The 15,793-nt window shown below is 46.9% G+C and overlaps 1 protein-coding gene across 3 annotated transcripts in view; it reads left to right on the top strand.

The window, feature by feature from the left end:
- The window catches only part of GMPR (guanosine monophosphate reductase), a 60,614-nt gene that overhangs the window by 36,268 nt on the left and 8,553 nt on the right, over positions 1 to 15,793 (top strand). For all 3 annotated transcript variants that reach the window (XM_027524579.1, XM_027524581.1, XM_027524580.1), the window contains 2 exons: positions 470 to 576; positions 15,165 to 15,207. In XM_027524579.1, the coding sequence (XP_027380380.1) occupies positions 470 to 576; positions 15,165 to 15,207 (150 nt within the window). The remainder of the gene's footprint in view (positions 1 to 469; positions 577 to 15,164; positions 15,208 to 15,793) is intronic.

Genomic DNA, 15,793 nt, shown 5'->3' with positions numbered 1-15,793 from the left:
AGGTCAATGCTTTCATTTCAACCTTTTAAGCAACACACTGAGGCTTAGAGAAGTGAGTCATTTGACAGAAGTTGAAGGTCAAGGAGGCTCAAGGCCATGGGAGGCATCTGAAGGTCCCTTGTGGTTGTGTGGGAAGTGAGGGAAGGTGGGAAGGAGTGGAGTTGGAGGCTGGGAAGTCAGTAAGAGGGAGCTGATGTCATGGAGAGTGATTGTGACCGGTGTAGTGGGGTGTGTCCTGGACTTGAGCAGATGAGGGTGATATGGCCCAGAAGGGATGAGTGGCCAGGACAGCGGTTATACCCACCTCTGCTGAGCTGCGGGGGGCTGCTCTGCCCCGCGCCCCACCTCCCCCCTACTCCGCCCCCAGGAAATGGGGGTAGGGCTGTGTGATGGCAGAGGAGGCTCATTGTCTCGAGTCCTGCTCAGCCCTAACCATCTCTCTCTGGGGTCCCCCTCCTCCTCCATCCAGGTTCCGTGTGCACCACCCGCACCAAGACAGGGGTGGGTTACCCCCAGCTGAGTGCTGTGATCGAGTGCGCAGATTCGGCCCACGGCCTGAAGGGGCACATCATCTCGGTAAGTGTCCCGGCGGGGCTGGGAGGGGACGTTTCCGGGAGGCCCTTGCTCCCCGGCCACCCTTCACCTCGTTGGTGACCCTGCAGTCTCGGGAGCCAGCTGGGGACCATGCTCGCAGTGTTCGGTGATGGTGACACTCAACAGAGATACAGGCCCTACTGCCTAGGGACTGCGGAGACGGGGGCGGCTCCTTGGTCAGCAACTACTCTGTAGTCAGTAATAGCTGGAGGTGGTGCGTATCATGACGGGATACATGGGGAGCTTTGAGAAAATGAGAGGGTCACGTATTTGCTTGCTAGGGCTCGCTGTAACAAAGTGCCCCTTACCAGAGGAAGCACAAGCTGGAATCAAGACTGCCGGTGGAAGTATCAATAACCTCAGATATGCAGATGACACCACCTTTATGGCCGGAAGTGAAGAAGAACCAAAGAGCCTCTTGATGAAGGTGAAAGAGAAGAGTGAAAAAGTTGGCTTAAAACTCAACATTCAGAAAACAAGAGATCATGGCATCTGGTTCCATCACTTCATGGCAAATAGATGGGGAAACAGTGACAGACTTTATTTTTTGGGGCTCCAAAATCACTACAGGTGGTGACTGCAGCCATAAATTAAAAGATGCTTGCTCCTTGGAAGAAGAGTTATGACAAACCTAGACAGCATATTAAAAAGCAGAGACTTACTTTGCCAACAAAGGTCTGTCTAGTCAAAGCTATGGTTTTTTTTTTTTTTTCTAAAAGTAAAGTGTATTATTATTTTTTTTTATTTTATTTTTAAACTTTACATAATTGTATTAGTTTTGCCAAATATCAAAATGAATCCATCACAGGTATACATTTCTACTAGTCATGTATGGATGTGAGAGTTGGACTATAAAGAAAGCTGAGCACTGAAGAATTGATGCTTTTGAACTGTGGTGTTGGAGAAGACTCCTGAGAGTCCCTTGGACTGCAAGGAGATCCAATCAGTCCATCCTAAAGGAAATCAGTCCTGAATATTCATTGGAAGGACTGTTGCTGAAGCTGAAACTCCAATAGTTTGGCCACCTGAGGCAAAGAACTGACTCATTGGACAAAACCCTGATGCTGGGAAAGACTGAAGGCGGGAGGAGGAGAAGGCAGAGGATGAGATGGTTGGATGGCATCACCGACGCAATGGACATGAGTTTGAGTAAACTCTGGGAGTTGCTGATGGACAGGGAGGCCTGGTGTGCTGCAGTCCAGGGGGTCGCAAAGAGTTGGACATGACTGAGTGACTGAACTGAACAAATAAGAGAAGTATATTGTCTCACTCTTCTGGAGGTCAGAGGTCCAAGATCAAGGTGTCAGCAGGGCCATGAAGCCTCCAGGGAAACCCCCGTTCCAGCCTCCAGAGTTTCTGGTAGTTGCTCAGCTAAGGGCACCAGAGCTCTGGTTTTCACAGGGCATCCTCCCCGCATGCACGGCTGCCTTTGTGTCCAGATTTCTCCTTTTTATAAGAACATCAGTCGTATGGGACTAGAGCCCACCTTCCTCCAAGGTGACCTCATCTTAGCTATTCACATCTGCAGTGCTGTCAGTGCTCCGGCCGGTCACCGGTTTCTGTAGTGAGCGCGATTTGGTGCGATGCTGGGGGCAGAAGTTAGATTATGCAGGTGGAGGGGTATATGGATGGAGGTGAAGAGAATCAGTGATCTAACAACACTGTTATGGAGCTCCTCGAGGGAAAACACCCCAGTACTCAGCGACTACATGTTACAGATTGAATCTGTGTCAATTTAACCCTCATTTTATCCATCATTCTCCTCTACCTTTATTGACATGTCCATCATTCAAGTAGTCATCACATCTGTCTCCTTCTAGGTGAGATGCTCAGAACAGGGCAGAACTTGTCAGATACAGTTGGATGGACTTGGACAGAGCTATGGCTTCAGTTTATGTGAGTTATACATGTATATCCTGAAAGTGAAAGTCTCTCAGTCATGTCCTACTCTTCGCAACCCCATGGTCTGTACAGTCCATGGAATTCTCCAGGCCAGAATAGTGGAGTGGGTAGCCTTTGCCTTCTCCAGGGTATCTTCCCAACTCAGGGATTGAACCCAGGTCTCCCACATTGCAGGCAGATTCTTTACCAGCTGAGCCATAAAGGAAGCCCGTATATATATCCTATAAACATTTGAATTATATATATTTAATAATATATATCTAAATTCTGAACTTTTGGCATGTTTTTAGCAGTGCTATAACAATGGACTCAAATATAGTAAATTAAATCTTCAGTACTTTTCACTTGTTCAGTTGCTAAGCCAAGCTCTCACATTAAATAATTGACAGGATATTTTGGTTAAAAAAAAGTGGATATAGTAAATTAACATATTCTGGTGGAATGATCTGTTATTGGTTTTGGTTCAGCATTGAAACTAGTGAAATTTGATTTCTGGACCTGCTTTGAGGACATAATTTGTTGTTGTTCAATCGCTTAGTCGTGTCCGACTCTTTGCTACCCCATGGGCTACAGCACGCCAGGCTTCCCTGTCCTTCACTGTCCCCTGGCGTTGCGGAAACTCATGTTCATTGAGCCAATGATGCCATCCATTCATCTCATCCTCTGTTGCCTCTTTCTCTTCCTGCCCTCAATCTTTCCCAGCATCAGGGACTTTTCCAGTGAGTTGGCTCTTTGCATCAGGTGGCCAAAGTATTGGAGTTTCAGCTTCAGTCCTTCCAATGAATATTCAGGACTGATTTCCTTTAGGATGGACTGGTTGGATCTCCTTGCAGTCCAAGAGATTTTCAAGAGTCTTCTCCAACACCACAGTTCAAAAGCATCAATTCTTTGGCACTCAGCTTTCTTTATAGTCCAACTCTCACATCCACACATGACTACTGGAAAAACTGTAGCTTTGACTAGATGGACCTTTGTTGGCAAAGTAATGTCTCTGCTTTTTAATACACTGTCTAGGTTGGTCATAACTTTTCTTCCAAGGAGCAAGTGTCTTTTAATTTCATGGCTGGAATCACCATCTGCAGTGATTTTGGAGCCCCAAAAATAAAGTCTGTCACTGTTTCCATTGTTTCCCCAACTATTTGCCATGAAGTGATGGGACTGGATGCCGTAATCTTTGTCTTTTGAATGTTGATTTTTAAACCAGCTTTTTTACTCTCCTCTTTCACTTTCAACAAGAGGTTCTTGAGTCCCTCTTCGATTTCTGCCGTATGAGTGGTGTCATCTGCATATCTGAGGTTATTGATATTTCTGTCAGCAATCTTGATTCAAGCTAGTGCTTCATCCAGCCTGGATTTTGCATGACTTACTCTACATATAAGTTAAATAAGCAGGGTGACAATGTACACTCTTGACGTACTCCTTTCCCCATTTGGAACAGTCTGTTGTTGCATGTCTGGTTCTAACTGTTGCTTCTTGACCTGCATACAGATTTCTCAGGAGGTAGGTAAGGTGACCTGGTAGTCCCATCTCTTGAAGAATTTTCTACAGTTTGTTGTGATCCACACAGTCAAAAACTTTAGTGTAGTCAATGAAGCAGGTGTTTTTCTGTAATTCTCTTGGTTTTTCCATGGTCCAGCGGATGTTAGCAATTTGATTTCTGGTTCCTCTGCCTTTTCTAAATCCAGCTTGCACATCTGGAAGTTCTCAAGTCACAGACTGTTGAAGGAGCCTAGCTTGGAGAATTTTGAGCATTACTTTGCTAGAGTGTGAGATGAATGCAATTGTGTGGTAGTTTGAGCATTCTTTGGCATTGCCTTTCTTTGGGATTGGAATGAAAACTGACCTTTTCCAGTCCTGTGGCCACTGCTGAGTTTTCCAAATTTGCTGGCATATTGAGTGAAGCCCTTTCACAGCATCGTCTTTTAGGCTTTGAAATAGTTCAGCTGGAATTCCGTCATCTCGGTTAGCTTTGTTCATAGTAATGCCCCCAAAGACCCACTTGACTTTGCACTCCAGGATGTCTGGCTCTAGGTGAGTGATCACACCACCATGGTTATCTGTGTCATGAAGACCTTTTTTGTATAGTTCTTCTGTGTATTCTTGCCACCTCTTCTTAATATCTTCTGCTTCTGTTAGGTCCATACTGTTTTGTCCTTTATTGAGCCCATCTTTGCATGGAATGTTCCCTTGGTATCTCTAATTTTCCTGAAGAGATCTCTAGTCTTTCCCATTCTGTTGTTTCCCTCTATTTCTTTGCATTGTTCTCTTAAGGCTTTCTTATCTCTCCTTGCTATTCTTTGGAACTCTTCATTCAAATGGGTGTATCTTCCCTTTTCTCCTTTGCCTTTCCCTTCTCTTCTTTTCTCAGCTATTTGTAAGGCCTCCTCAGACAACCATTTTGCCTTTTTGCATTTCTTTTTCTTAGGGATGTTTTTGATCACCGCCTCCCATACAGTGTTATGAACTTCTATCCGTAGTTCTTCAGGCACTCTATCAAATCTAATCCCTTGAATCTCTTTGTCACTTCCACTATATAATCATAAGGGATTTGATTTAGGTCATACCAGAATAGTGGTTTTCTCTACTGTCTTCAGTTTAAGTCTGAATTTTGCAATAGGAAATTTGTGATATGAGCCACAGTCAGCTCCCAGTCTTGTTTTTGCTGACTGTATAGAGCCTCTCCATTTTCGGCTGCAAAGAATATAATCAACCTGATTTCAGTATTGAGGGTATATAATATACTTTAAAAATCCCTATGAGCACACAGTCTCTTTCAGATTTTACTACAGCATCTGAGCCTTGCCGCCAGTGCTTCCCCCACATGACTTGGATAAACCGAAATGATTTAGGTCTTTGATTCGTGGTCCCACGCTCACTTCCTGTGCTCCTTCTGGTTTCTCATCCAGGCTTTCTGTCCATCCATCCATTCAGTTGGTTTGTATTCATTGAGCATCTGCTGTGTGCTTGGGGCTGGAATAAATGACTGAAGATTTATCGGGTGCTGACAGATCCTTTCCCAGGTGGTGCTAGTGGTAAAGAACCTGCCTGCCAGTGCAGGAGGCATGAGATGCAGCTTCGATCCCTCGGTTGGGAAGATCCCTTGGAGAAGGGCATGGCAACCCACTCCAGTATTCTTGCCTGGTGGGCTATCGTCCACAGGGTCACGCAGAGTCAGACATGACTGAAGTGACTTAACGTGCATGCACGACAGTTCTAAGTTCTTCCACTCTATATCATTCTTTTATCTTTTGCCTCAGTGAACAAATTAAGACCCATTTGTTGAACAATTTGTGCATAAAAGGCTGACATAGAGCCAGCATCCTACATTTACGGAGTGAGTTGATTTATGGAGTGACATCATTGGAGTTACCAAACAGGGCTGTCCTCCAGGGTGGTTCTTGAATACTCACCATAGCCGCCTCTTGGGCTGGTTGTATGACAGCAGGGAAGCTTTTCACCATACACATTCCTGGCCCCCATTCTGTTTAATTAAAAAAAAGTTTTTATTGAAGTATAGTTGCTTTACAGTGTTGTGTTTCTATTGTACAGCATAGCCACATGGATACACATATCCCCTCTTCCTTCCCACATAGGTCACACAGAGCATTGAGTGGGGTTCCTGTGCTATGCAGTCGGTTCTCACTAGTTATCTGTTTTATGCATAATAGTGCATAAACGTCAATCCCAATCTCCCAGTCCATTGCACCCTCTCCTTTCCCCCTTGGTATCCCTACATCTGTTCTCTACGTCTGTGACTATTTCTGCTTTGCAAATAAGTTCGTCCGTACCATTTTTCTCGATTCCACGTATATGTGTTAAGATATGATATTTGATTTTCCCTTCTGACACAGGTCCATCTGTGTCTCTGCAAATGGCTCAGTTTCAGTCCATTTTATGGCCGAGTAATATTCCATTGTGTGTGATTGTGCGTGTGTACCACGTCTTCTTTATCCGTTCATGTGTCAATGGACATTTAGGTTGCTTCCATGTCCTGGTATTGTAAATAGTGCTGAAATGAACATTGGGGTGCATGTATCTTTTTGAATTATGGTTTTCTCTGGTTATATGTCTGGAATGGGATTGCTGGGTCATATGGTAGTTCTATTTTTAGATTTTTGAGCAATTCCCATACTGTTCTCCATAATGCATGTATCAATTTACATTCCCACAATCCTGTCGAATTAGACTCTTCACAGTTTGGCCCCTAGAGCACCATATGTAATTAGTCATAAGTCTTCATTCACCATCAGGAGTCTTAATAACAATTTAGACCTTATATATATTCCTTCAATGGCTACCATTTCTAAACTTCAAATTAATGACGTTTTACTGTGGACTTACTCTGAGATTGCATACTTGTGTCTTTCTGGAAATTTCATACTTGCTTAGTTTATAGGACTTTGGGGGGAGTAGGGGTGGTAGGCTGTGGTGACTTGCACCACAAGTCACTCTGAACATCAACCTGGGATCTCCTTACCCAGCACCCTCTAATGTATAGCTTCTGTCAGCTGTTCTCTAAGTGTGTGTCCAGACCAGCAGTGCCAGTATCAGGTATCAGCTGAGAACTTGTGAGAAGTTCTCAGGCCTCATCTCGGACCTAGTGAATGGGAAGCCCTGAAGGTGAAATTAACAAGCCCTCCGAGTAACCTGGGTCTGTTCTCAAGCTTGAGAGGCACTGGCTTCTAGAGTCGAGGCTCAGCACACACAGGCTGGGTCCATGTGCCAGAGCCATCTTTTGACACCCACAAAACAGCTTCTCTGAGTTTGTCAGGGACAGTGACAGCCCAGGCTGGTGGTCCTGATGCTCTGTGGTTCTTATTTTTCCATTGATGGCCAGAGCTTTTGTAGGTAAGGCTAGAAGTTCAATTTATAGCCAGCAAAGACCCCATGAAGTTCACAGACTTACATAGGTTCTGCACCCCTGACTTCAGCTCATTCCTCTGATCAGCTAAGCATCTTGTGGTTCAGAGCAGCTGTTTTCTTTGCTATCTGTCTAATGGAGTTTCACAAACAGGTTTTTCCCGCTTGCCTAGAGTCCTAAACCCAGTGGAAACCTGTCAGTTGTTCGGATCCTGCCACTTTGTCTGGTTTCCTTCCAGCTGCCTCATTTTACGGTTTAATCGCTGAATTTGCACATCTTTGCTACTGAAGTTCAGAAAGAAGCCACAGCAGGGGGTTGGCCACCGCCAAGAGGCTGGACTTGAGCTGGGTTTCTATTTATTGTGACCCATGTGGGCTTCCAAGAGGCAGAGGGCTGAGAAATCCAAGACATTCCCTGGGATAGGTGAAGAGTAAGGTGTGACCAGTTCATTTTGTCTTGTCATCTGCTGGGGATGTGACACAAAGCATTTTAAAGGTAGAAACAGCTTTAGAGGCTGTCAGGTATTGAACATCTATCTTCTGGGCTGGTATATCTATAATGTCTAATCCCTGGAACGGTCTAGGTATTAGGTAGCTGTTATCTTCTTTGGACAGGTGTGTTAGTCAGAATTCTCCAGAGAAACAGAACCAGTAGGGTGTGTGTGTGTGTGTGTGTGTGTGTGTGTGTGTGTGCACATGTGTGTTTAGATAGAAGTAGATTTATTATACGGAGAAGGCAATGGCAACCCACCAGTACTCTTGCCTGGCAAATCCCATGGACGGAGGAGCCTGGTAGGCAGCAGTCCAGGGGTCGCTAGGAGTCGGACATGACTGAGCGACTTCACTTTCACTTTTCACTTTCATGCATTGGGGAGGGAAATGGCAACCCACTCCAGTGTTCTTGCCTGGAGAATCCCAGGGATGGGGTAGCCTGGTGGGCTGCCGTCTATGGGGTCGCACAGAGTCGGACACGTCTGAAGTGACTTAGCAGCAGCAGCAGCAGATTTATTATAAGGAAATAAATTGGTTCATGTGATGATGGGACTGAAAAAAATTGCAAGATCTGTAGGGTGAATTGGCAAGCTGGAGGCCTAGGAGAGCTGATTGTGTGGTTCCAGTCTTGAGTTCAAAGACCTGAGAGCCAGGGAGAGCCAGTGTTTCAGTTGGAGTCAGTATCACAGTTCTAAGGCAGTCATTGAGGAAAAATCCTCTCCCTTGGGGAAGTCTCAGCCTTTTTGTGCTACTCAAGCCTTCAAGTGATTAGGTGAGGCCCACCCACATGTGGGAGAGCAATCTGCTTTACTCTACTGATTTGCATATTAATCTCATCCACAAAGGGCTTCCCAGGTAGTACCAGTGGTAAAGAATCTGCCTGCCAGTTTAAGAGACATGGGTTCAATCCCTGGATTGGGAAGCTGCCCTGGAGGAGGGTATGGCAACCCACTCTAGTATTCTTACCTGGAGAACCCCATGGACAGAGGAGCCTGGTGGGCTACAGTCCATAGGATTGCCTAGAGTTCTACACAGCTGAAGCGATTTAACACACACATACTCTTATCACCAAAACACCCTCTCAGAAACACCCAGGACAATTTTTGACCAAAGGCCACTCCACAGCCCAGTCAAGTTGACATATAACATTATCACACCTGGTGAGGAGACTGAAGCTTTGAGACCTTAGTGATTTGCTCAGCATCACACTGCTGGTGGCGGGCAAAGCCAGCTCTGAAACCGAGGCCTGTTCACCTCCTGTGTTCCACGCCTTCCCTTGATCACCCTCATTTAGAAAATGTGGAGACTCAGAGGGTGAGGGCTCGCTGAAGTCACCAAGAATGCAGGGTTGGCCCAGCATTCCCGGTCCGCCCCTTTCCCACCCCAGTGCCTTGGGGGGAGCTTCAGTTTAATCTGTGCTTATAGCTTGGCCTTTCCCTCAGGGCTCCCAAGCTTGTGTTCCAGTGAAGAGATCAGAGTCAGTACCTGATGAACCCTGAGGAAGGGGAGGGATTTGAAGAACCAGATGAGTTCACTGTCCATACCCAAAATAGTCTGGACTCTGTAGTGCTTCCCAGGCAGGACCTGAAAACAAAAAAGTCCTGTGGTGAGGTTGGCTGGAATCACTGTTATCTCTCTACTCAGGGCCAAAGTTTTAACCGTTGTAATTGATAAAGACCAAGAGAGCATACTTCTCCAGTTTGAGGAGAGAATGATAGAGGTGGGGCTGATTCAGAGTAACCCCCAACCCCCTGCTTGTCTCTACCCAGTCAGTAGAGCTCTCATCCACTTCACTGACCCTCCGCAAAGAGGGATCCATTGATCCACAGATTTATTTTGTTGCTTTAATGCATTAGCTTAGGAATGGTTAGTTTAGGAATGGTCAGACCATTATTTGAAAAGACCTAAACAAAGTCATTCAAAAAATTGCATTTTTTTGAGGCTTGAAAAATCCCTCCACCAAATACATTTAGCCTAGTAAAAGGTAGAAATGTAGAGGAAATAAAGATTACAAGAAATGCCATCTTTTAAAAAAATTATTAAAGCATGGTGATTTACAGTGTGTTAATTTCTGCTGCGCTGCAAAGTGATTCAGTTACACATATATATACTTTTCCATTATGATGTATTGCAGAATATTGAATATAGTTCCCTGTGCCATATAGTAGGACACTGTTGTTTACCCATTTTATGTGTAATAGTTAGCATCTGCTAGTCCCAAACTCCCAGTCTAGCCTCCCTCCAACCCCTCCCTCTTGGCAGGCATAAGATGCCTGGTTCTCTGGGTCTGTGGGTCTGTCTCTGTTTGTAGATAAGGTCATTTGTGTCATATTTTAGATTCCATATATAAGTGGTACTGTATTTGTCTTTGAAAAAAATAATCTATTTTTGGCTGTGCTGGGTCTTTGGTGCTGCGTGGGCTTTTCTCTGGTTGTGGCGAGCAGGGGCTAGTCTCCAGCTGCGGTGCGCAGGCTTCTCATTGCAGTGACTTCTCTTGTTGCCGAGCGTGGGCTCCAGGGTGTGCAGGCTCAGTGGTTGTGGCTCCTGGGCTCTGGCACGCAGGCGCAATACTTGTGGTGCATGGGCTTAGTCGCTCCACAGCACGTGGGATCTTCCTGGATCTGGGATTGACCCTATGCACCTGCAGTGGCAAGTGGCTTCTTTACCACTGAGCCACCAGGGAAGCCCCTGTCTTTCTCGTTTTGACTTGCGTCATTTGGTATGATAATCTGTAGGTCCGTCCATGTTGCTGAGATGGCATGATTTCCTTCTTTTTAAGGCTGTGTACTATTGCTCTGTGTGTGTGGAGAGAGCTTTATCCATTCATATGTCAACGGACAGGCTAGGTTCTCTCCGTGTCTTGGGTATTGTGAATAGTGCCACTATGAACAGAGGGGTGCGTGTTTCTCTTTAAATTAGAGTTTGGTCTGGATGTATGCCCAGGAGTGGGATAGCTGGATCACATGGCAACTCTATTTTTAGTTTTTTGAGGAACCTCCATACCCCATCCTCTTCCATAGTGGCTGCACCAATTTAGATTCTCACCAACAGTGTGGGAGAGTTCTTTTCTTCACACCCTATCATTTGTCATTTGTAGACTTTTTAATGATGTCCATTCTGACTGGTGTGAGGGGTACCTCATTGTAATTTTGATTGCATTTCTCTAATAACTAGGGATGATGAGCATCTTTTCATGTCGCTATTGACTATCAGTATGTCTTCTTTGGAGAAATGTCTATTTAGGCCTTTGGCCTATTTTTTGATGGGGTTGTTTGTTTGTTTTTGAGTCGTATGAACTGTTTGTATATTTAGAAAATTAAGGTCTTGTCAGTTGTATCATTTGCAAATAGTTTCTCCCAGTCCATAGGTTGTCTTTTTGTTATGATTATGTTTCCTTTGCTGAGCAAAAGCTTAGAAGCTTGATTAGGTCCCATTTCTGTTTTTGCTTCTATAGAAATGCCATCTTAAGATAACCACTGCTAATGTTTTGATATGTATGCTTCTAGACATTTTTAGAGTTGACTCTTAACTAGGGTTCTAATCTCATTCATCCATTATTACAGCTGTGTGACCTTGAACAAGTCATTCCACCTTTCTGAGCCTCCCTCTTTGTTTTTCCCCACCTACAAAGTATCAACTTCTGGTACTTGTGGTGCTTGAATAGAAAAATGAAATTTGTAAGAACCCCTTGTTCATAGTTGGTGCTCGATTAGTCCCCTCTGTCCACTACATGCTTGTTTTCACTGCCCCTTCCTTTAGGGCTGGGCAGCTGTTTTTAAGAAGAGGTCATGCTGACAGTTCACAGATCGAATCATCACTCATGTCATGTGATACCTTTTCTACTAAAAGACTTCAACACTCTTGGAAAACAAAACAAGGAACCCTTGAAATATTTGCATGTTTAAAAAAAAAAAAAACCTCCCTGCAGCTGTGCCTGTTCATGAATGAAAGTTACATGCATGTCTCTGCCTCCTGAGAACATGAAAGGATGCTTTGAACCTCCTTTGGAGATTACCTGTAAATGTAGTCGGGGGCACACTCCTTTGCCCTAAGGTGTTGTGTGACGTTGGGTTGCACTGGTTACACTGTAGCCCTGCCTGCTGGCCATGCGTTGTCTGTTTCATAAATCCCACCCTGGCACAGTGAGTAGATGAGGTGCTATGTATGGTTTCCTCTCCCAAGCACATCATGCAGTCCTGTTAACTGTGGACATCTTGACATCTGTGGACATCCTGGGAGGAGAAGAGCTTGTTTTCTGGGGGTCCCTAGAGCGCAGGCTTTCTGAGTCAGGCCTCATCACTGACCACACAGGTGTGACATTTGCAGAAGCCCGCACGAGCAGTCACAAACTATTCACAAGTGAGATAAAGACTTAAGAACACGCTTGTGTGTGTGTGTGTGTAGGTGTGCACACATATTTTAAGTCAGACCATGCTAGGGACCTTCTTATTGGGAGCATGAGTGTATTTAATCTTCTTTGTTTCTGGCCATACTGCATGGCGTATGGGATATTAGTTCCCTGCCAGGGATCGAACCCATGTTCCCTGCAGTGGACGCTTGGGCATCTTAACCACAGACTGCCAGGGCCAGTCCCTATTTATTCTTTTGAGGTTATAAGTTTGAAACCCTATTGTGGAGAACTGGTTTTGATAAAAAGATAAAGCAATTTAAAAATAATTGGCAAGTCAAGTGAAGGGCATAGAGGGGTTGCACCTTTGAAAGAGAAAGTAAAAATATGCGGTAAATTTGAAGCACCAACAAGACACACGGCCATGTGTGTGACTGTATTCACATGAAGAGCTTTGGCCACGTGCCCTTTATGGAGAGCCTGCTTCTGAAATAAATCCTTGCCTGTGACCCCATGGTCCTCCCGGGTCAGGAAAGCCAGACATGAATGATGCACTTGATGGAGGAGGTAATTGCAGTCAGTAAATATTCATAAAAACAAGAAATTGAACCCCCACCCCTGCCTTTTGATCAGAATTGCAATGAAGCAGTGTTTGAGATTCAACCAGGCAATCCTAAAGAAAATCAGTCCTGAATATTCATTGGAAGGACTGATGCTGAAGCTGAAACTTCAATACTTTGGCCATCTGATGTGTAACTGACTCATTGGAAAAAACCCTGATGCTGGGAAAGATGGAAGGCGGGAGGAGAAGTGGATGACAGAGGATGAGATGGTTGGATGGCATCACTGACGTGGTGGACATGAGTTTGAGTAGGCTCTGGGAGTTGGTGATGAACAGGGAGGCCTGGCGTGCTGCAGTCCATGGGGTTGCAAAGAGCTGGACACGACTGAGCAACTGAACTGAGTGTTTAAGGTCTAGCTCCTGGAAGGACAGGCTTAAAAGCAGACCAGAAAAGGAGGATTGAGTCGTAGGGACCCACGTCCTCAGTCAGAGATGCTGTTTGTAAGGTGGTTCCTCTCAGTTCCATGGAGATGCCCTCCACCTTCCTGCCATCACCACATGGGTAGCTCGGGTGGCCTGGGTCTTCTGCATCCTTCCCAAAGTGTGTCCCCTCTCCTGGGGACAGGCAGCACCTGAGCACTGACCTGGCTTCCCAGGGCCTCTGCTTCCTTGCTTTTCTCTGTTGGGTGGGCAGCTACCCCAGGCCACGTGGCTGGCCTTTTCCTCCTCGGACCTCACACAGGCCACACTGCCAATAGCAGGTAGCAGCCTGGTTCTTTTGTGCCTCTCGTGCTTGTAAGAAAACCCAGTAGGTGTGTCCTGTGGTTTTGTACTGGGTCTCTGGTGTTGAAACATAACCCCCGTGGCCAAACTGTGCCAGCAGCCCACAGTGATGGGCAGTGAACCAGTGCAGGGCACTCGGTGGGTCAAGGGGGTACCGGGAGCCTGTGTTTGACTTGAAGGAAACTGGGGACCTTACAAGACAGTGACAAGGAGACACAAGGCTTGAAATACAAAGGAGCAAACTCAGTGTCCTTTGAGGCTCATAAAATACTAGTGCTCTTGTGCTAAATAAGTTTCACTTCATGTCGGGCAGCGGGGAGAGGGGATGACTGAATGCTAGTTACGTGGGGATGGCCAGTGGCCAGGCATGTTGTACGAGGGCTGGTGGAGATGAGGTCCAGCCCCCCGATCCTGCCTGCTCAGTGGTTCCTGCATCCTAAGTGGAGTACTGATGCCCAGTGGGGGAGCGTGGGCGGGTGGTGGGGGCGGCGGGGTTGGGGGGCGGGGCGTGTACTGGCCTGAAACATGACTGACGGGGCCTGGGAATAGCAGGTGCAGTGGTGAGGGAGGGCATTAGCACAAGTTGGAGTGCCCGATGCAGCGAGGCCAAACAAACGGAAACATTGGAGTTTGGAGCAGAGAAAGGTTAATTGCAGGGCCATGCAAGAGACAGTGGCTCGTGCCCTAAAAAAACCCTAAGCTCCTGGAAGGGTTTTGGCAAAGCACTTTTAAAAGCCAGGTTGGAGTGTGGGGGGCAGATTGCAGGGTCACGTGATCAGCTTGTGCACAATTATCTGATTGGTTGACGGTGAGGGAACAGGGTGATGTCACAGGGGTTCATGTTATTGGTCCTTAGGTTCCAGGAGGCCTGGGGCTATGTGCTCATGGTCATCAGATATTAGTAGAGTAGTTAACATCTTCTGTTTGATGGTGGGTTTTCATACCTGCAAAGCCACTCAAGAACTGTGCATCAAATAGGGGCTTCTCTGGTGGCTCAGATGGTAAAGAATCTGCCTGCAATGCAAGGGACCTGGGGTCAATCCCTGGGTCAGGAAGATCCCCTGAAGAAGGGAATGGCAGCCCACTCCAGTATTCTTGCCTGGAGAATTCCATGGCCAAGAGGAGCCTGGCAGGCTACAGTCCACAGGGTCACAAAGAGTTGGACATGACTGAGCAACTAACACTTTCACTTTTCACTTTCATATCTGCAAAGCAACTCAGGAACTGTGCATCAAATACTATTATCTAGGTACTTCAGAGAGGAGCTTGAGCAGACAATACGGGGGGGGTGGCCTGTCTCCCAGGAAGGGCCCCATGGGGTCCTGCTGGGTTGCAGTTCCTCTCTTTTTTCCTGATACTCCTCAGTCTTGAGGAGAACAAGGTTTTGAACAAGAAAAGGAATAAAAGTTCAGAGAAGGAGGTTAATCGTAAACTTGACAGAGCTACCCACACGGTCCGGCTTGGTCACAAGGGGAGTGCTGGGCCTGGACTCTGCTGGGTGTGGCCGGAGGGGGCCAGGCCAGCAGATACCATCTCATTCCCCCGGGGGGAGATGGAGGGGGCGGGCAATGGCCTGGCCCAGCTCCCACTGACCTCCTCTCTCTGCTCTTCCCCTTTTTGAAGGACGGAGGCTGCACGTGTCCAGGAGATGTCGCCAAAGCCTTTGGTAAGAGGCCGTGGAGGGGCGGGAGCGTGCAGGGGTTGGGGGGGAAGGGTGAGCTCCGTGTGGGGTTGCCGGAGGGAGGGGGCAGACACGTTCGGAGAGGATCGGGGCCAATCCTGAGTTTCCTCTCCCTGGATCTCAGCCTCTGATTGGGCCACATCCTGGCATCCTTTGGTTCTAGCCCAGTGCCCAGGGATAGATAGTGGGCAGAGTCCAGAAGTCACCACTGAGAGGGCTCAGGGGACCCGTTGGAAGGGGACTGTACCAGGTCTGATGCCCCCCAAAACTTCAGCGAGGGGGTGTTTGGAGCCTAACCTGGGGTTAATATCCCCAGGGAGGGACTGAGATCCCAGCCGCAGTTTCACTTACCAGATGCTGAGGAGCCTGTTTCCCACTGGGGGCAGCAGCGTCCGGCTGTGGTCTGGTGGGGCTGGACCACGGGCCGGCTGGCCAGGTGTTTCCTTGGGAAGGCACTGGGCCATGCAGCATCTCTGCAGGCTGTGCCCCGTGCCCGCCACTGAACCTTTGCCGACTGCAGTCCACAGCTGTGAGGTGTACCAGCCGGAGGCAGCCCTTCCCTCCTTTCCTG

The sequence above is a fragment of the Bos indicus x Bos taurus genome, chromosome 23, assembly GCF_003369695.1.
Source record: "Bos indicus x Bos taurus breed Angus x Brahman F1 hybrid chromosome 23, Bos_hybrid_MaternalHap_v2.0, whole genome shotgun sequence".
NCBI lineage: Eukaryota > Metazoa > Chordata > Mammalia > Artiodactyla > Bovidae > Bos > Bos indicus x Bos taurus.
This window is presented reverse-complemented; position numbering and strand designations above follow the sequence as displayed.